The sequence below is a fragment of the Cygnus olor genome, chromosome 9, assembly GCF_009769625.2.
Source record: "Cygnus olor isolate bCygOlo1 chromosome 9, bCygOlo1.pri.v2, whole genome shotgun sequence".
In the NCBI taxonomy this organism is placed as follows: domain Eukaryota; kingdom Metazoa; phylum Chordata; class Aves; order Anseriformes; family Anatidae; genus Cygnus; species Cygnus olor.
Genome location: NC_049177.1, coordinates 18,415,508 through 18,436,321, shown reverse-complemented (window position 1 = coordinate 18,436,321; position 20,814 = coordinate 18,415,508). Strand labels below are relative to the sequence as shown.

Here is a 20,814-nt window from a genome sequence, read left to right as displayed (position 1 = left end):
ACCACTCCGCGCCTGGTTCGCTGGCTCCGAAGCGATGTAATTTCACGACCGATATATAACAGTTTCTTTCTGGGGAAACATCAAAGGATAAAAGCTCTACGTTTTCGTAGTTGGTTAAAATTGATACCAAAAAAAAAAAAAAAAGAATTTAGCCTTTAATCTCTTTTTATCCCCCAAGACTGAAGATCTGTACTCGACCCCGCTAAGCGCCGGGCTCCCCCCCTTCCGGGGCCTCGGCGGGCGGCTGGCAGCTCCCCCTGTCGGCAGCGCCCGGGGCCGCCGCTGCCTGCGGAACTTGCGCGGCGCAAACCAGCGCGGGGAGCGCGGCACCGGGCGAGGAGCGGAGCCAGGCGGTGTCGCCGAGCCGCTGGGCTTTGTAAGGCAAACCCCGAAAAAAAAAAAAAAAAAAAAAAAAAAAAAGCGCAGAGAGCACGGCAAGGGATGCGCCTCCTGCCCGAGCTGCTCGCTCTGAGGGCGGACAGACAGACACGGGGAAGATACCACCGGGCTGTAGCTGCGCCCTGCTGGGGAAGGCCCTGCAGAAATGGCCGTGCCTCTTGCTCTCCGAAGAGCAGGGCTGCTGCTGCGGGACCGCTTGTGCTCTGCTGGCCGGCCGGCGTGCAAAGAGCAACATGGTTCTTGGCAGCACGGGACTGAAAATTAAAAATAAGGGTGGCCTTTTCCCCCTGCCCAGCTCCGGCGTGCCGGTGAGGCCAGGATAAATCCCAGCCTGCCGGAGGCTTGGGTTGGTGTTTGCATCCCAAGGGGTCCTAAAGGAGTCGGCACTGACAGGTGCTGCTTGTGAGCAGAGGGAACGTTTCCGTTTCGTTAGGGGAAAAAACGTCTAAAATGGCATGTGTCGAAACGCGGAGCTGTAAGTCGTCTCCCCCCGCCCCCCAAAAAAAGAGCAAAATAACCCCCTCTTCCCCCAATTCCTGGAAAAGGAAGGAGCCTTGTCTGGAGTGAACGCTTGGAGTGGGGTTTGTCTTCCTATTGAGATGACAGATTAAAAAGAAAGCCGGGTGATATAAATCGATTAGCCAAAATACGTGAAGTGCTGCGTTGCCACCAACTTTTGAGGTGAATTAGGTGAATTATTTCGGAGGCACCTGCACAGCTCCGAGGAGCGCATTTAGCGGCTGTGTCCGCGCGTTGCAGTAACGCCGAACCCACTTCGTGCGTCTTGCGTGCGAGGAGAAACGCTAATGGAAACCAAATTATTTCTGCTAAATTGAGGTTATTTTATATCTCCTGTTGACAGCGTGGACGCACATCATAGCGCCGCAATTTTTCTATTAAATGAATCCTACGGCTGTGGGTCTCACAATAAACTTTTCACTTTAGAAATTATACGAGCAGCGTTTTTTAAGGATTGTTTGTCGCGCTGAGTAGACTTTCCCCATTCTCTAGGTTTGATCTCCGCTTGAGACTCTTAATAAGGCAATTCTGTAGTAAGAGCGCCCAAACTAAAGACATAGCATTTTCTATAAATAATAGCAAAAGCCCTGCACAGATTTCCTGCACAACGGAATTCCCAGATTTCCTTTACTGTTTCTTTAGTTGGCATGCGTTGGTATATATAACTCCGAAATTAAGCAAAAATATACATCTGTATAGATCTGTCAAGCGAGCTATAAACAGAGATATTATATGTCAATTACTACAGGAAATGGAAAAAATACAGAACGGTTGGTACACCCGTTTTCACGTCAGAAGGCACCACACAAAACCGCAGTGACCCCTGCCGAAGCGTGAATGATTAACCCAGATCCAGGAGCGGTGCTCTTGGTGCTCCCCTCAGGAACAACAGTTGTGAGGGGGACTATAAAGGGGTCGTAAACCCCCCTTCCCAAGGGTAGAAGCTGGCACAGAAAGTCGAGGCTCCCGAGTGACGGCTTTAACCAAAATCCGCTTTTTTTCGGGGCTGGGTTCGCAGCCCGACGGCATCCACGGGAGGAAAGCGGGGCCGTGGCCCGGCGGGGCAGACACCTGGCAGCAGGGGGGGGGGACACAGCGCCGGGCTCCTTCTCGCTCCTTTCCACTCGGGGGAAAGGTGCATCTGCAGCTTACTTCGGTCTTTTGGAAGGAGAGATTTTTGGAAGCCGCTATTTCCCACAGCTCTCTCTCCAGGGCAGCGGAAGGGGAGACTCGAAGAAACAAACCCGAAAAGCGACCTCAAATACCAGTTTTCGGAGCGGCTTTTCCCACTTTTTCCCTCCTTCCCCTCCTGCCCCTCCGTGGCACCTGGGTGCTGCGAGCACCCGCCTCCCGCAGCGCTGCCTGGGCACGGGGAGCCAAGGGACGGGCACCCCCGGCGCCCCCCTTCGCCCCGCTTTCCTCGGGCGGCAGCGGGGGCAGAAGTCCCGCTCCCCCGGGATGTCCGGGCAGAAAGGGCTGCGACCCCCCCTTGCCCCAGCCCCGAGGGGGCCAGGTCTTCGTGCGCCCCCAAAACTTGCCCTGTCCCTGCGGGGCGCACACACATCCTTGGCCTATGGCCGGGCGCAGGATGCAGGATGCTGGGAGCATCCTTTGAGGCACCCCCGGCTCCCTCCCGGGCTCCCTCAGGTCATCCTTGGGTGGGGGACCGTGGATAGACACATGGGAAGTGGTGGTGGTATTATTTATAGCGCCGTCTCTCTGCTCCGATTAAGCGCCGTCTAAATATGAATTCACAGTATAGACAGCTAGTCTATAATTTGAATTAAAATCCCCACAACGAGCCCGTCACTGGAGAATTCTGAAATCACAAGCCTAAGTTGACACAATGAGCCCATGGTGTCAATAAACCATGGGCGAGATGGAGAGATTTGTCACTCCAGACCATAACAGTTCTGAAAGTGTCATTACCGTCTGTCCTGTCAATGAGCTCCAAATTAAGGACTATGAGGAACAGTGAGATAAAAGTCACCGTCTTGGCTCCATTATGGGCGATCGTGTCAGTGATCTGAGGATCGCTGGAATGGGATTGCTTTTTTTCTTCTTTTTCTGTATTTTTTTTAATGTGCTTTTCAAACCATGCCTCGGGATTCCAGGGTTTGAGGTGCGCTGGGGAGAGGAGCAACCTTGAAGCACCCCAGGCTCTGCCTCAGGCGTTCCCATTGAAAGTGCGAGAGCTTCTTTGGGAAACGTTGTGAATTCAATGGAGGAGCCGGAATAATTCCATCAAAACTGCTCTGGGGCCAAAGAGGACTTCATTTGATTTGGGCGACACGTGTGATCCCATGAACAGACTCATTTTAACACCATTTTTTTTTTCTTAAGTCAATACAAAGGTGGTGAGGGGGAACGAGGGAAAGAAAATAGGAACCTCAGCTTTAGCAAAAGACGACACGTTTCTGTTTAAGATAGCACCTTCCAGGCATTAAAACTTTCAGAAAATGTCCCAATCTCTCTCTCCTGCGAGCCTGAGAGAGTTAAGGGGACTTACTCAGGAATTGGAAACCTTCAATTCTGGATTTTCGTGCCTTTGTGGGTTTAAGCAAAGCAGTTAGCGTTCTTCAGGAGGGGTTTTGTGTTTAATATACATGAGTTCATTCAACTACAATGGGAAAAGAAAACTCATTTGTTCTTATGAAACTAGGAAGGAAAGATAACTTTAAATAGACTGCCAAAAAGGATCCTGCTCAAGGGGGCTGCCTCCCCGGTAAAAGGCCTACTTCCAACTGTAATTTCACCCTGTTATGTTGTGCAGTAATTCCCGAGTTTATCCTCGCCACTGGTGCTTGATTTTCTGTTTTATTTTTAAGGTCATGTAAGAAAAAATAACGGCTTCCATTCTGCTCTCCTCTGGGAAGGAGGTCCAGGGAGTGGTGTTTCAGAAGCAGGGAAAAATCGCAGAGAGTTTGAGGAGGCTGTTGGCTATTTATGAAGAGTCCTGGAAGCGTGTTTGGACAAACGGCTTCTCCGTTTATTGAGAAGCCTTTTGAAAGCGACTTTGAGAGGTGCTGTGTGTGCGTGTCAGTCGGCTGTTCTGCTGTTTATTGTGTACGAGAAACTCGTCCCAGCATCCGAGGTTTATTATTATTATTATTATTTTTAATTTCGCTTCTCACAGCACTGAAGAAAGGTGGAGCCTGTTGTTGTTTTTCTTTTTTAACCTTGCTACGGTTTTTTTCTCCTTTTTTTTTCTTTTTTATTCTTTTTTTCTTTTTTTTTTTTGCTTTTTTTTAAAATTTTATTTTATTTTTTTTTAAGGCTCTGAAAAAACAGCAGCAGAACGCCCGTGCAGGCGGCGGTCGCTGGGCGGGGAGGTGGCAGAGGGGCCGGTCGGAGGGCACACCTCTCCCCGCCGGTCCCCGCCGGCACCCTTCGGTCCCCTTCGGTCCCCGTCGGTCCCCGCCGGTCCCCCGAGCATCCCCGGGAGCGGCGGGGCCGTACGCTGCCGCCCTGCCGCACGTGTGCTCGCCCCGCGGCTGCCTTAGGGAGAAGGAGGATGAAAGGGGTCGCGGAGCTCCCTCCGCATTCCCCAGCTTTCAAGGGTCCTCAGAGCCCTTGAGGGAAATTATTGGGCGAAACTGGGGCTGGATGCGGCGGTGGTGCCTCGCCCCCCTCGACCGCTTGTACGTGTAATGCCACTTCTGAGAGCGACAATCGGGCTACTTGCTGGACAGGCAGGGACAAAAAAAACAGATTAAACCGTTTTAAATAATAATAAATATATATATATATATCCCGAACGCAAGCAGAGTGGATTACGCTTGCCCCAGCGCCTCGGGTCCCCAGGACTCCCCGAGCGGCCGCCCCTGCCCCTCGGGCCCCGCCGAGAGGGGTGGCCCCGGGCCGCCGGGCGGGGGGCGCAGGAGCCCCGCTGGGGTACGGGCCGGCCCTGCCCCTCGGCCCCGCCAACTTGGAACTTGTGAAGTTTATTTGAGCTTGTGCTCTGTTTGGTTTTTTTTTTTTTGGTGTTGCCTTTTTTTTTTTTTTTTTTTTTTTGCCAGTGCCCCAGGTTGTCGCTGGGTCTGCGCCCGTCGCTGAGCCAGCTTGCTTTGGCTGAGCAAATGGGGCGCTTCTGCAACTGCGGAGAAGGCAGGGGGCTGGAAAGAGGGCTCCGTACCCACTCGAAATGTTTTTGTTTTTTTTTTATTTTTGGCGTTAGAGGGTGTTTCTCCCCCCGTTTGTCGCGGGAGAGTAGCACAAACCCACGGTGTGATTTCCGAAATTCCCCCAGGGATGGGCTTTGGCTTCGTGTGCCGTAACGTCCTGGGCGAACTTCGGCTCCTGAGCTGCTGCAGGGTGAGGGGGGGAGAGGAAATTTCTCTGCGCGTTTTCGTCTTCGGATTTTTTTTAAACGTAATGAAATTAAAACTTTTGGAGCTCACAGTTGACATTTTGCAGAAAATTGAGTTATCAAGGCAGTAATTATTTCACAAGGAGATAAAACTCTCATAGCCCTAACTGTCAAATAGGGCCCTTTTCAGATTTTAATTACAAAATAAAATTAGTCTGCTCTTCCTCGGAAGGGTTTGTGAGTGGCTAAACAGAGCTTTCCCCAATACTGGTGGTCGTCAAACTCTGCTAATTAGCAATGCTGAGAAATTCCAGTTAACAAGGACATTCTCTAAGTCTCTGCAGGTTCCCTGCCGTTCGCCTTCATTTCCATAAGAAGATTAAGAGTGGAGGGGAACACACTCAAATGCAGATGCAGAAAAGAAGCGTTTTTAACAAGCATCATAATAGTAAGATGCTTGGCTAGTTCTCACCTAATTACTGCAAGTTAAACCTCTATTTGCAGCTAAGGACAAAAAATGGAGCTGCAATCTTCCGTCTCCACAAGACTGCTTAATAGTTTGCTTTAGATTGGTTACTAGCAGGTTCAGAAAAAAATAATATGAAAATGTGTATATTCTTTCCGATACAGTTAACACGATAGGTTGTATCCTCGGGGCTTTTAGAGAAATCGGCGGTTATTAGAACAATAAATACACAAAATCCAAGTAGTTAACATTCATTTTCTTTAAAGAAACTCATAACCTGGAAATAAGAGTGCATGTGCCGTAAAGCCCATCACTGAGAACATTTGCAGACTATTTGTTTAATGTAAGCACTTTTCATTTTCATAAATTATACCAAAGGCAACGATTTTTTAAATCCACTCAGATTAAACCATCCCTCCACAGGCCTCCCTTTCAACGTGGCTATATTCTTCCGCAGAGTGCTGTTGTTATTGTCATTAATACAGAAAACCGGGGGACCATTTCATCTTTCTTATTTTCCAGCCTGCAGCCCGGGCTGTCCATGCTTCCCCGGCCGTGTGTCCATATCCCCAACCCCACACACCCCAGAGGAAAGGCAGAAAATGCCCTAAAGGAGCTGTATCGCCCTCACCTTCTTTCCTACGGCGTGTTAGTATGTATCCACGCCGGATAGATAGTTTATTGCATCGATAATTAAAACGGTTAATTAAAATAAAGCCGTAAATACTCCCCGATAACACAATTGGTAGGCATTTCCCAGCCTTTATTCGGAGGATAAATGCAATTAGGAAGGGGCCAGGCCCCGTAAGGCCCCCGGCGGGCACAGCGCAGCCCCCACCGCCCTGCTCCTGCGGGTCCCCGGGCTGCGCACCCCACGCGGCAGCAGCCGGAGCCGGAGTCCCGCTCTGCCTGTGCACCACCAAGCCTTCGGTGTCACTTTATTACGCCGAACAAACACCAACGCCACCCACCCCACCCCCTCTTTTTTTTTTTTTTTTCAGTTTAATTACCCCTAAGATTTTCTTATTATTATTTGGCATGGCGTTATCAACTGCTGACCCGAGCATAAACAATAAGAAAGTAAATAGCCGCTGCGCCCTCAGGAGCGGCCGGACAATCAGAACCCCTTTACATCCCTCATCTCGTAATTTGCACCTATTTTTTTCCGCCGCTTTAACCTATCACTTATCTACCGGCTCTATCCCCATCTCCGAATTAAACGCATTAAACCCGATAGGATTTATTTGCATAATCCCCATACGCAAAGATGGCACGGAGGTTGTTCAGCAGGATGATTTGGAAGGGGTGTAATAACTCGGGCCCTTCCCAACCCCCCCCCCTCAACCCCCTCCCCGGGCATCTCTCGGGGCCGGGTGGGGCCGGCAGGGGGCGCCGCAGCGCCGCGGCTGGGACGGTATGGGGCGCCCGGGCGCGGCCCCGGCCCCCGCCTGCGGTGCCCGGTCCCGGGGCGCCCCCTGCCCCTCACCCCCCGGCCCGGGGGCTGCTCGCACCCCCGGGGGGGCTCCCACCTCCGGGAGGAGCGGCCCCGGCCCCGGTGGGCGCGGAGGAGGAGGCGGCGGGGTGGGTAGAGCGGGGCCGGCATGCGGCTCCCCCCCGCTCGGCGTCCTCTTTTCTCCTCCTTCCTTTGTCGTCAAGTGCGTTTTAGCAACAAAGATCCCAACAAGAGAGTGGAAGTAAACTTAGCCGGGGCTTTGTGCGGCCCCGTGTAGCGACAAGAAGAGAAACAAAACTACCTATTTGTACCGCCGGGCGCGCCCACCCAGCGCCGCCCGCACAAAGGACGCGGGGCAGCCTTGGGCCGTCGCGGGTCCCTGCCCCGCCGTGTGTGCCCCGCGGGGGGACTTTTGGGGTCCCCTCCCCATTGTCCAGAATCCCCCAGGCACCGTGAGGCAGGAGGAAGGGCTCGGTGCTGCGGGCACGGAGGGGGCGCACCCTGGGCTGTGCGGAGCGGCCTCGGCTCCCCGGCGGGGAGGCAGCGGGCGGGGGACTCCGCTCCTCCGAGCACCCCACGGGTGGGGAGACGCCGGCCCCGGTCCCAGGGGGACCCCACCGGTCCCGGGCGGGTGCCTGCAGCGGGGCGTGGGGGGGCCGAGGGGAGGCCGGGGCTTGGGGGGGGGGGGGGAGGCAAGGGGGAGGCCGTTCCCTCTCCGCGCTCCCCCCACGGCTTCTCCCAGCCTCAAGCCAACACCAACTTGGGAAAGGGGGGGGAAAAAAAATAAGGAAAAAAAAAAAAAAAACGTCGCAACAATACTGTTTACCCACTTCCTCCAAAAGGCGTGTGTGACCTGTTGCTGGAAGGGGAGCTACAAAGGCTTCCCAGTGGCTGCCTGGGCCGCCTCTGGGCCCGCCCCCCCCCGCCGAGCCGTCCCGGCGGCTCCGAGCCCCCGCCCCGTTTCATGCAAAACCAGGGGTAGAGACTTGTCCTCAGTGGCGGAGCCGCCGAGCGCTGATTGGCCGGGGCGAACACATTTATTCCCTGACAAGCCCCCATCACATGGATGGTTGTCTATTAACTTGTTCAAAAAAGTATCAGGAGTTGTCAAGGCAGAGAGAGAGAGTGTGTGTGTTTGCAAAAGGGGGTAAAGTAGTTTGCTGGCTCTTTAAGACTGAGGTGGAGAGAGAGAGAGAGAGAGAGAGAGAAAGAGAGAGAGAGAGAGAGGCAGGCAGAGAAAAGGGAAAAAGGAGGAAGAAGAAGTTTTTTAAAAGCAAGGCTCCGGCGGTAATAATAGCAGTTATTAGCATTATTAATCCATCAGCGAAGAGGAAGATTCTGATCGTGATCCAAGTGTGGTTTTGGGGAGTCCCCCTCCCCCCTTTCATACCCCTCCCTAGGAAAAAAAAAAAAAAAGTCCGGCTTGGGACTTTGCTGCCGCTGCTCCTCGCTTCTCTGCTCAAGGCTGGTTCCAGGCAAAAGTAGTTTGAATGTACAACATGATGGAAACCGAGCTGAAACCTCCCGCCCCCCAGCAAACTTCGGGGGGAGGCACAGGCAACTCCAACTCGGCCGCCAACAACCAGAAGAACAGCCCGGACCGGGTCAAGCGCCCCATGAACGCCTTCATGGTGTGGTCCCGCGGGCAGCGGCGGAAAATGGCCCAGGAGAACCCGAAGATGCACAACTCCGAGATCAGCAAGCGGCTCGGGGCCGAGTGGAAACTTTTATCCGAGGCGGAGAAGAGACCCTTCATTGACGAAGCCAAGCGGCTCAGAGCTCTGCACATGAAGGAGCACCCGGATTATAAATACCGACCCCGGAGGAAAACCAAGACCCTGATGAAGAAGGATAAGTACACGTTGCCAGGGGGCTTACTGGCACCGGGCACCAATACCATGACGACTGGGGTAGGGGTTGGGGCCACCTTGGGAGCTGGGGTGAACCAGAGGATGGACAGTTACGCGCACATGAACGGCTGGACCAACGGAGGCTATGGGATGATGCAAGAGCAGCTCGGCTACCCGCAGCACCCGGGCTTGAACGCGCACAACGCGGCGCAGATGCAGCCCATGCACCGCTACGACGTGAGCGCCCTGCAGTACAACTCCATGACCAGCTCGCAGACTTACATGAACGGATCGCCTACCTACAGCATGTCGTACTCCCAGCAAGGGACCCCGGGCATGGCCCTGGGCTCCATGGGCTCGGTGGTCAAGACGGAATCCAGCTCCAGTCCCCCCGTAGTCACCTCATCGTCTCATTCAAGGGCTCCTTGCCAAGCTGGGGACCTTCGGGACATGATCAGCATGTATCTACCAGGTGCTGAAGTACCAGAACCAGCTGCCCCAAGCAGACTTCATATGTCCCAACACTACCAGAGTGCACCTGTTCCTGGCACAGCCATTAATGGCACACTCCCTCTATCACATATGTAAGACAAAGGGGCTGGGGGGGCGGAGGGGCGGGGGGGCGGGGGGGAGGAAAACTAAACAAAACAAACAAACAAAAAAAACTTTTATTAGAAATTCTGGACTTTTTTTTTTTTTTGGACTATTTTTGTACAGAGAAAACCGGGGGCGGGGGAGGGGGGGCAGAAATAAAACCGACGAGGAACTTGTATAGAGCTTGGAGGGGAAGCAACTACACAAAACTTTTAAAAAGTTCTAGTGAAAACGGTAGGAACTTTGCAGAAAGTTTGCAAAAGTCTTTACCAATAATATTTAGAGCTAGACTCAAAGAGCGAAGAGGAAAATGTTTTAATATTTGCAGGCAACTTTTGTACAGTATTTATCAAAATAAACATGGCAATCAGAATGTCCATTGGTAATATAGAGAGGAAAAAAAAAAAACAAACTCGAGAATTTGCCAATTATTTTTTAAAAATAGAGTCTACTTGGAGCATTGTGGCTTCGACAGCTGAATTTATAGCAGCTGCGAGAGGAGAGGAAATTATTTTACAGCGTTTGGACGTTTAAATTGTTTTAGAAATTGTACAAAAGGCAAAAACGGTAGGACGAGTACTTGCGAACCATGGGCTTGGTTTGCTGTAAAAGGGCAAACGTTTAGTTGTACTAAATTTTTTTTTTTTTTTTTTTTTTTACTTCTTGTTAAAAAACAAAAATTGCCATGCAGGTTCACACACCGTTTGTTAATTTATGATAACTTTTTGTTTCCAGACTTCATCCTGTTCAAAGAAAAGAAAAAAAAAAAAAAAAAAGAAAAATACCAACCTGAAATTACTGTGTTTGAAATATTTTCTTATGGTTTGTAATATTTCTGTAAATTTATTGTGATGATATTTTAAGTTCTTTTTTTTTTTTTTCCTCATTTTCCGTAGTTGTATTTTAAAGATTCGGCTCTGTATTATTTGAAATCAGTCTGCCGACAGTCCATGTATATATTTGAACTAATACCATCCTTATAACAGGTACATATTCAAGTTAAGTTTTTACTCCATTATGCACAGTTTGAGATAAATAAATTTTTGACATATGGACACTGAAGTTCCGCTTGAGTCTTGGATTTATTTTTGCAACGCAAGCTGTTTTTGGTTTTGCTTTTGTTTTTAATAATACATGCGGGAGAAGCTCTCCCGGGGGCCAACCGAGCATTGGAAATAACGAGCACTGGAAATGTAGGAGCGTGAATATTTGTGCGGGTAGCGAAGGGAGAGGGAAGGTGCAGCAGGCGGGACGCGGCAAGTCCCCGGGCCAAGCTCGGGGGGCCGGGGCCGCTCGGCTCCCGCTGCCCCCCGGGGCCGGTGGCGATGCCGGTGCTGGTGCCGGTGGCCACTTGTTGCCTCCCTCGGGGCCGTGCCCGAGCCGGCGGCCGCGGGACGCGGCGGCCCGGCCCGCGGGGCTCGGCCAGCCGGAGCGTTTCTGCCCCCCCCACCGTGTGTCCTCCCCCTCCGTGTCCCCCCCGTGGGGAGCCGCCTGTCGTGGCCCCCAGAGGCCGGGCTGCCGGGGGCTGAGCGCTGCCTTTGTTCGGGACTTGCTCAACTTTTCCTCTCCTCGCTCCGGGGCAGCGCAGGAGGAGGTGAGAGGTGGGGACGGGGGGGTGCTCGGCTGGGCAAAGGTAAGAACCGACAAAAATGGAGCAAACAAACAGAACAAACCAAACCAAACCAAAACAAACAAACAAAAAAAAAAAAAAAAAAAAAACAATCGAATGCCAGAGACTTTCACGTTATATCACAGCCCTTTCTTGAATCCTATTTCTTAAATTGCCAGCGCGGTGTAGCCCCAATTCGGACAATCTCTGCAGCCGGTCACAAGCCCCAAAGAGAAGCGGTGGCGCCCGCCAAATAGGAGGAGAGCTCCGCCAGCCGTGCCAGGTAGAGTTTCACTTTGTACAGTTGCAACCGCAATCGCCGAGGGGCCGCTCCGCGCTGCGGCCCCGGCCGGGCATGGGGCGCTGGGCAGCGCGGTGGGGCAGCCCCGGTGGCAGCTCCTCGGCTCTCCCCCCCCCCGAAAGCCCCAGCGTTTATTTGGGGATGCTAACGCGGCTGGGGGTTCCTTTGGGAGACACGCGTGAGGAGGTGCGATAATGATAATAATAATACTAAAAACCACAATCAGCTGGGAGTGGGGGCCCTGTGATTGCAAACTGGTCGCGTCTGCTGCTAATCGCGTGCTGTGCGTGGGGAGAAAAGGATGCGATGGTTCGCTTAGGCAAGGCACAAGCCGGGCACTCTGGAGTGGGGGGCAAGTGTTGCTCAGTTTTTCTTGCTCGGGTTTCTTGTCGGTCACTGGAGTGTGCTTTAGCTCAGGGAGAAGGAAGGAGAGAAAAAATCACAAATAGTGTTACCCGGCTCGTTTTGGCTTTTTTTTTCGGTAGTGCTATTTCCTAGGCTCAGTTCTGGCCTCCCTACTTGGAGCCTGGTGTCCAGATGAAAACTCAAATTGCCAGACCAGGAGATGTGGAGTTTTGCTCACTGTCTGTTTATGTAGTTCAGCTCCCTTTGTCCCTTTTATTTTTGCGCCGTCGCTGTACTTGGGCAGCAGAGCATTTATTACAGATTCCCAACCTTTTCTATTTCTTTTACATTAATGCAACGAGTAAAATATATTTTTTTTCAGAGCTGTGCGGCGTTTGTAATGCATCTAGGGATTATTCACGTGGTAACGAGCACACGTCCCCGCTCCCGCTCGCCTCGCTGAGAAAAGAGAAGTGGGAATAAAAGCCCAATCGATATCGCGATTCCATTTTTTAAGGGGAATCTTAGCCAATTAACAGCAATAAAACCTGGCCCCTTTTTGAAGTGCTAACTAAAATATTCGAGGGGGGTAGTTGGAAATGTTGGTCCTCTTACAATTCGCATAGAGAAGGCGAGGTAATACAATTAAACAAAAGGCACTAAGCCACATATTCAGGCTTAGTGAATTCAGCAACTTCTTATATGGGTAATTTGTTTAAGCTTAGATTTCGGAGTATGATGTAAAATATATGTTGTTGAAACCTGATCTCCTTGGACAGATTCCTTCCATCCATCCATCCATCCATCCATCCATCCATCCATTTGTGCGCTCAGAGAGGATAACCCAAGCATTTTACAAGTCCAGCTGAACGATTTGATTTTTTGAAGTGTTACTTGGAAGAACGCCATTGTCCACGGCTGATTTTAAATTCAGCCCATTAAGTAACCCCATTTACACCTAAGCCGTTGTCCCGGGCTGTCGTTTCTTGCAGCTGAGATGGGCAGCAGAGCTCGTGGATGTGTTTTTATGCTGGTTATTGAAGCCCTTTTGGGTTCCCCCTCGTGAGTTGTTGTGTGCTCCATGGCCGGGGTGATGCTCGGTTCACGAGCGTCAGTGTTAATATTTCGCTAACCTTGTACAGAGCCGAAATGAACCCGAGGATAAGATTATAGTTTCCCCTGTGATTTTTGACGGCTTTTTAAGGACTGGGGTGTTAAAATATTTTGCGGAACTGGAGAGGTAGATTAGCAGGGTTTCTTGCCAAAGCTGGGAAGCTGGTATTACAGCCTGTCCCAGGGGGAAATCGCTCACATTAACCACTAAATGAATATTTGACAAGGGCTCATTCGGGGGTATTATTACTACAAACGGGTCCCTACTGGACTTTCCAAGGGTCAAAGAGCAATGGTTCAATTAATTATTTAGACGGTTAGTAGATTTGGTTGTAATAGCCGGACTGATTTCTGCAACCGACAGCTTCTGCCGGTGGGGACCCGCGGAGCGCCGCTGCCCGCAGCCCAGCACCAGCCGCCGGCCGGCAGCGACGGAGCGGGCGGCTGCCGCCTGCCCTCGGCGATTTCTCGGCCGAAAGCCTCTTTTTCTGCTCGGAGACAACCTCCGGGGCCGTGGGAGCCCTCGAGGCTTGCGGGGACCCCCGCAGCAGCGCGTCGGTGCTCAGGATTAATCCCTTCTCGCCTCCGACGTGCAGCAGCCCCGTCTATCTGGCTCGGCGTAGCAGGTAGATAGCTGAGCGCTTTAAGTAGTATATAATGGAGGTCCCACTGAAGGCAAGAGGCCCATTACTGATAGGTGTGATTAGATACACTTCACTTATTTAAAGCCCGATCTAACTCAAATATTAAAAGCTCCAGCGGGCTCTGGTGCGTACGGGATTTCCGAGGAAGCTCTCGGCCGGCGGGGGAGCCGCTGCCGGGCGTGTTTGCCGGCAGCCAGCCGCGCCTGGCACTGGCGTTCCCACATTTTTGTTGTTGGGGGGGGGGGGGGGGGGGAGGACGAGGGAAGGGAGGGTTATTTTGTTTAATTTCTACAACAAACATGTCCGCAGTAGTAGATACTAAAAAAAAAAATGTTGGGAGTGTGCGATTAGGTGACAATAATATATGTTGAATGAATAAGAGATAAGCTGCAAGGGGGGAGAGGGAAGCAGTAATTACAAACCCAATTCATTCAGCTTTTCAGGACTTTTGTTGTGGGAGCTCCATTGACGGGCTTCGAGCTGCCAGTTTTCTCACATTAAAAAGAACTGATCAGCGCCTCAGGGGGACAAGCAACACCGCTTAACTGCATAGTGATGGGGTCCTCATTTAGAGCCATTACAACAAGAAAATTAAACAGAGCCTTTGTGTGCACCAGGTTTACTTTTCAATTGCTGACAGTTTATAGCTAACTGCTCAGAGATTGAAGTTTGATTGCGGTTTGATCGCCTGCTAGTTAGCACCACCGCTATTTTAGTTTTGGTAATTAAAACCAGTTTTCCGACGATGGCACGGGGAATTGCAAGAAGTTTGCTACTATTTTGCTTTTGAGGAATCAAGTTCACTTGGCAAGGATGTCCAGCGCTGAAGTGAGTGTGGGGGCTTTTTCGCTTAAAAACTTGGGGAAAAAAGAAAGAAAGAAAGAAAGAAAGAAAGAAAGATAGAAAAGAAAGAAAGAAAGAAAGAAAGAAAGAAAGAAAGAAAGAAAGAAAGAAAGAAAGAAAGAAAGAAAGAAAAAGAAACAAAAAAAAAAAAAGGAAAGAAAAAAAGAAAGTCAGAAATGGAAAATCTCGGAGTTGCAAATCTGGCAGTACAAGTGCGGAGCGGCGCGGAGCAGAGACGAGAGGAGCGGCCCGGGCCGGCGCTGGGCTGCCTTCGGCCGGCGGCAGGGGCACAGCGGGGCTGGGGAAGCCCCGGGAGCTCCCCGGGGACGGGGGGCAGCGGCCGGGACAGGGGGGGTGAGGGGGTGAGTGTAGGGGTGAGTGGGGGTGAGTGGGGGTGCGAGAGGGTGGGCGTGAGTGTGAGGCTGTGAGTGTGCAAGTGTCTGTGTGTAAGAATGCATGTGTGTGCTTGTACAAGTGTGTGTACGAGTGTGAGTTTCTGAATGTGTGCAAGTTTGCTTAGGAGCATGTGTGAGTGTGTGCAAGTGTGTACAAATGTGTATGAGTGTGCATGTCTCTGTGTATGCCTATGTGAGAGTGTGTGTGTGTGTGTGTGTGCATGTCTGCCTGTGTCTGCATGCATGTGTGTGCATGTGCGTTTTTGTGTTCGTGTGTGCGTCTGTGTTCATGTACATGTGCATGTGTGTGTGCATGTGTGCTGTGTTTGTGTGTGTGTGCACATGCATGCGTGTGCATACACGTGTGCGTGTGTGTGTGGATACATGTGCATGTGCACGTGCATGTGCGCCTGTGCGTGCGGAGGGAGGGGGCGCGCCGCAGCGAGCCCTAATTCTTCCTTCCCATTTGCAATGTTCGCAGGAGATGGGCTCGGCCATTTATTGCATGGGGAGCCCCGTGTCTGGAGCTCGGCTTCCCGGCAGGACGAGCGTGCGGGGCTGAGCCCTGCTGGCAGCAGGGCCAGGATGCAGCCTGCACACAGGGCTCCTGCTGCAGGGACACCGGGCTGGGCTGGAGAAGTTTGTCCCAGAGTTTGTCCCCACAGCTTGCAGGACCATGTGGATGAGATCTTTCACAGAGTCTTTTAATTTCTTTTCTTTCTTTTTCTTCTTTTCCTTTTTTTTTTTTCTTTTTGGATTTCCATTTGTTTTGTTTGCATTCTCTTCTGCACAGAAAATCGAGCCTCTCCTGCCTTTGGTTACTTTTAGCCTCAAGTATCCAAGTGCTTATTTCAAGGCTGTTGTCTCCTCTGGACAGCAGGAAGGCTGAAGCCCCACAGGGTATAGGGGGGCTAAGGGGTACCCAGTGGGACAGAGGGGGAGCTGCCCCCCCAGCAATCGAATGGAGCTCGGTGGAGCCAAAGCAGCAATGCTGCAGGTTGTCCAGGGGCTGTGGGACCCCAACAAGCACCAGGAGAGCCATTCAGCCCTTCCAGCAGGGCTGGGCCCTGTCCCCTTATCTCCCCAAAGTGCATCCCTTCCTCCTGAGCCAAGTGGGGGGCACGGGGCAGCTGCAGAGCCCTGGACCCAGGCGAGTGCTCTGGGAGAGCAGGAGGGAGGCCTGGTGACCTTGGTGACCCCATCACCCCTTGGCAGTTAGGGCTGCTGACGTCACCTGTGCTCTTTTTACAGAAAGTCGTGATTAATGGGGAGGAGGCGGGGGGATCCCACTGGGCTTGGAGAGAAGCAGGCCCTCGCACAGCCTGCAGGGTCTCCGCTGGGGCTGCCTTGGGAGTGGAGACCCCCGGCCCTCCCCGGGGCTGCCGGCTGGATCACTCAGCCTGGCCTCCCCTCAGTCTGGCATCCCTGCAGCCCTGGCTTCCCCGCTGCTCCCAGCCTCCCGAGGCCGAGCAGGGATGCGCTGCTCTGAGCCTGGGGGCACCCCAGCCAGGGGTGGGTGTGCGTCAGGAGAAGCCCTCCGGCCTGTCCCCTGGCATGCCATGCCATGATGGTTCCTTGAAGCTCCTCCAAATTGCAAAACTTGCGCGAGACGGAGAAATAATTAATGTATTAAAACAAGCAGCGAATTCCTCAGGAGGCACCTTATCAACTCCAGCCACACTGGCTTCATCCCTCCTCGTATGCTAATGCCCCGTGACGTCACCGGCGCCAGATTGAATGTGAATCAGTTATGAAATTATTAGTTTTAGCTTAAAAAGCAATCTGGCTCTCCCGCGAGTGGAGTTTGCGCTGCTGCGGGTTCTCGCTCTGTGGCCTCCCCACGCTAGGCACACTCGGTAGTTGCGACTTCCCCATCACACGAAATCGATATTTCTAAAGCACAGATCTGAGCTGGGTTTGAGGTAAAGAAAGCCATAGATTAATTGGGTCCCATGGCTGAGCCGGCAGTGTCTTCCTTATCGATATACACATTACACCTGAAAGGAAACACTCGGATTTCCTCCGACTTTTCAGGTAGGGAAGAGCTCCTCGGGATTTATTTCTGCTCAGACCCCACCGAGGGGGTGCGATCCTCTGCTGGTGTCGGAGAAAAAAAAACAACAGGAGTGTTTGCCTTCGCTCGCGATAGAGGAAAGTGGGCCGGAAAGAGGGGAAATATATATATATATATATATATATATATATATATATATATTTCGGTTTAAAATACAAAGATTTCTGTTCTTGACGTTGAGCAGGAGGCAACCCAGCGGTGGAGGGCCAGGGCCTGGGAGCGGGGAACAATGGGCATTAACACCGTTTCAATCGCTGAGGCCACTCTAATTAGATGTCTGGATCCGGCGAGATCAAATACCTGAATCTAAAACCCCGCTCTCGGGTTCTTTCGCTTGCAAATGCTTCTGAAAAACGGGGTTTGAAGCCCTCAGGCCAACCCCGCGGAGGGGCTTCGTTGCCCCCCCGGTCCCCCCCCGGGGTACCCGGGCCGCCTGCCGGGGGTGGCCGCGGGACAGGGGCAGCTTCGCTCCCCTCGGCTGCTGCTTTCTTGCCGGCTCCCGAGGGCTGGCCGCGGCGCTAGCATGAATTATGAATAAACTTGTAGCTCTTGCTCCTGGGGGAACGCGGGGTCGGGCTCTCGCTCTGCTCCCTGCGGCCGCGGGGGGGCCGGGCGAAGCCCCCCGGTGCGGGAGGGAGCCGGAGCCTGGCCCGGCCCCGCCGTCCGGAGAGAAGGGGAGAGAGCAAACCGAAGTTGTAACCGGCTGGGGAGTGAGTTTTCTGACTAATGAAATCCGAAATGAGTTGCGAATATCAAGCATTGTAAGATTTCTTCCCTGCCCCCCCGGCACTGATTGGCAATACTTTTTTTTTTTTTTTTTTTTTTTTTTTGTGTGTGTGTGTGTGTGTGTGTTGGTTTGAAAAGCAGGAAGAAATGTAATGAATTGAGTGCTGTCAGAGATGTCTTCTCTGTTGATGTGGTGAATGGCAGTAGCTCCCTGATCCAGTGCAGGTGCAGTAGAGCTGGGGAATAAAAGAGGGGGGCTCTCTGTTCAGTGGAAAAAGCACATTCCCTACAATAGACCACACACTGCCAGCCAGCACGGCATCAGCTCACACTCTCAGACTTTTTTCGCCTCTTTCCACAGTCCTGAGCTCACAAAATGGCTATACATTAGCACTAGTTAGGGTTTGCTTTTAATGAACAGTTGTGACTCCTTTTGACCAACATTTAAATCTGCTGTGCTCTCTCTGAAGACAGGTCTGTTTTGATCACAGGTTTTAAAAAATGGCCCGTTTCCTTCCAAGGCGGCTCATTCAGGGCCATCAGTTGCATTTGATTGGGGAAAAAAAAAAAAAAAAAAAGTCTCTCGATTAATAAAATGCGTTTTCCAAGTGCTCATAACAGGGAAAGTTTTTTTTTTTTTTTTTTTTTTTTTTAATATATAAAATAAAATGGTGTGTGGAGGAGGAGAGACACTGTTTTTAAATGGATGAGAGGGTCTAATCCTATACACGAACGCATATTAATCCTGTTTAGAGATAACCTGTCTCCTTTTTGGCTTAATATATTATCCTTACACACGGATAAAAACTTTGTGGTCCTATTAATTCGGCGCAGATTGGTTTTTCTTGGCTTATTTCCGTCACTATTTTTTTTTCTCCCCTCGGCGATCTGCTCAGAGGAAGCTAGCTGGTTACACTTGGTTAATCAAGTTTTATTCGAAATTATTTCCAGAGCGGGGGCTCACTCCGCACCGAGGGGGCTGATTGATTCTGCCCCTCTCCGCCTCGCCCCGTGGAGGGGAAGGCAACGAGCCGGGATTTTCATGGCATCCCGGAGCAGCCCCTGCGCTTGCTGATTCCTCTCGCCCCTATCCTGCAAGAAGTAGATTAAGCTCTTTTGGATATACTTGCTGATGCATTGCGCTGAGGAAAATTGCTCTGTGTTTGCTTATAAAAACCCATGTTACTGTGAAAGTTCTTTTTTTCCCCTAATCGTGGTAACAAATAGCATCAGCTTCTGGAACAGTTTGGCAAAGCCATTCTTTGCCTGAATACCGCTAAACGGGAGAAGCTGACAGCTAACCGGTTATTACCTGAGCTCCGAGTAACCCCCCTCCCCAGCTGATAACAAAACGTGTTCGCAGCAAATGACATTAGAAAGAGCAGGCAGATTCCGCTGAGCGCCTGGAGCACGTTTTCAGGGGTCAGATCTTGTCATCCCGAGCACAAAAGAGAGGATCTTGTCTTACATATAAGAGAAGAGATAATATTGATAAGCCTATATGGGGGGAGGGGAAAAAAAATCCTTCACACTTTCACACTTAGTTTTCGGGATGTTTCAGGCGGGTCTGCCGCTGGTTGCCCGCCGAGCATCACCTGTCAGCGCCTTATTTGCTGCCAAGAAGTTGGAGCTCTCCCAGCGCCCCCCTGCCCCTGGTAGCGGGCTGATGGTAAAAGCTGGGGCTTTGCGGGGTACTGGGGGCATAGCCCGGTGGAGGGCTGATGCTAAAAGCTGGGGCTTTGTGGGCAAGCGGCTGCGGCTCCCAGCCCCTCGCTGCCCGCCCGCAGTTCCCCACTTTCTTCCCCCCGTGCTACTTGATAGCCTTTGTGTCCTATTGCTGCACACTCCCATAATTAATCCTCCTGCTTACCGCTTACATCCCGTACCCAAGGGGCAACTCAAACCTATTTAGATCGCCTTGGTTGGTTGCACAAATTTACGTGGCAAATGAGTTATAAACCTAATAACTGCTTTAATAAAAAAATAATTATTTGATTATGGCGGAGCAAATTTGCTGGCGCGCAAGGATGCGCCTGGGTCTGCGTTTTGGTGGCGCTGAGCGAGGTTCGTCTCCGGATCGAACTCCAACGCTTTTAAAAACATTGCCCCGAAACCAAACGAAACCAACCCAAAACAAAAAGCTCCCCGAATGCCCACCCTAACCCCCACCTCACACCGACAAAAAAATCGCCCCGATTCGCCGAGCGTCGCGGAACATTTTCTGTGATATTATTAAGAAGAATTAATTTGTAAACAGCAAATGAATGTGAGGTTTGGGTGGCTTTGAATTAATTGAAAACAATCAACCCGGGGGACCATTAACCGCACATGCTGTTACCTCTCTCACTCTTTTCCCGTTAAGGACGAAGTTTATGCGCCTCTTTCAAGTGCATTTATGCTTCTGGTTTTACAAGTAAAAGTGAGGATACAACAAGACCAGTCGCGCTGTCCTCTCTATACTTTTAACGCTAGCATATTGTTTGATTACTAATTCGAGTTAATATGATCTTTATGGCAACATAACAGTGGATAATTGGCCCTTTTTCTGAACAACAATGTAAATCACAATCGCTTTATTATTTAATAACGTCAAACGCTTCGTTGGATTGGCCCCGACAGAGAAGACCTTTTCTTTCTAGGCAGTGTTGTTGAGAAAGAACAATGCAGATCTAATTGTGGAGATTTCAGAAGTTGGCTCCTGTAAATGAACAGCTTAGATATGGAAGTTCCAGCAGATGTCTGCACTTTTCCCTGTGACAAACCTTGTAACCCCCCTTCCTCCCCCACTGCCCTGTTCTCCCCCCTCCCCGACTTATTGAAGATTTTTTGTTCTCACATCCTAGCAACAACCTAAATCTTCCAGCAGCAAATACACCCCTTTCCCCTCGTTGCTATACAGCCCTTCAGATGGCAGGCTTAAGCGTACACACCAAATTAGTGCTTGGCCCAAGGCGCGCTCACCCCTCACTCGCTGCTCGCCCCGTGCACCCCCCCGGTCAGCGGCGGGCTGGGGGGGTCGGGTCGGTGGAGGGGAGGGCCTGGGGGGAGGGGGGGCTCCGTGCTGGGCCTCGCCACCCTCCTGGCAGTCCTGCAGACGTGCCGGAGGGTTGTTTTGCAACACTTTGGAGGCGACTGCAAGCCGCGCACGCTCTTATGTGGCGGAAAAGGTGCCAG

The 20,814-nt window shown here is 51.5% G+C and overlaps 1 protein-coding gene across 12 annotated transcripts in view; it reads left to right on the top strand.

Annotated features, from left to right (window-relative positions):
- SOX2 (SRY-box transcription factor 2) overlaps positions 1 to 20,814 on the top strand; it is a 275,994-nt gene that overhangs the window by 238,647 nt on the left and 16,533 nt on the right. For 3 of the 12 annotated variants that reach the window (XR_005822342.1, XR_005822341.1, XM_040566492.1), the window contains exon 1: positions 8,150 to 9,580. The exons of 7 other annotated variants lie outside the window; for them this stretch is intronic. Coding sequence is in view for 1 of the 5 variants with exons in the window: in XM_040566492.1 (XP_040422426.1) it covers positions 8,637 to 9,580 (944 nt within the window). In the remaining 4 variants the exon portion in view is untranslated. Of the gene's footprint in view, positions 1 to 8,149; positions 9,581 to 11,224; positions 11,483 to 16,677; positions 16,875 to 20,814 lie in introns of those variants that run through there. 2 more of the 12 variants (XR_005822350.1, XR_005822351.1) reach the window with 2 other exon arrangements.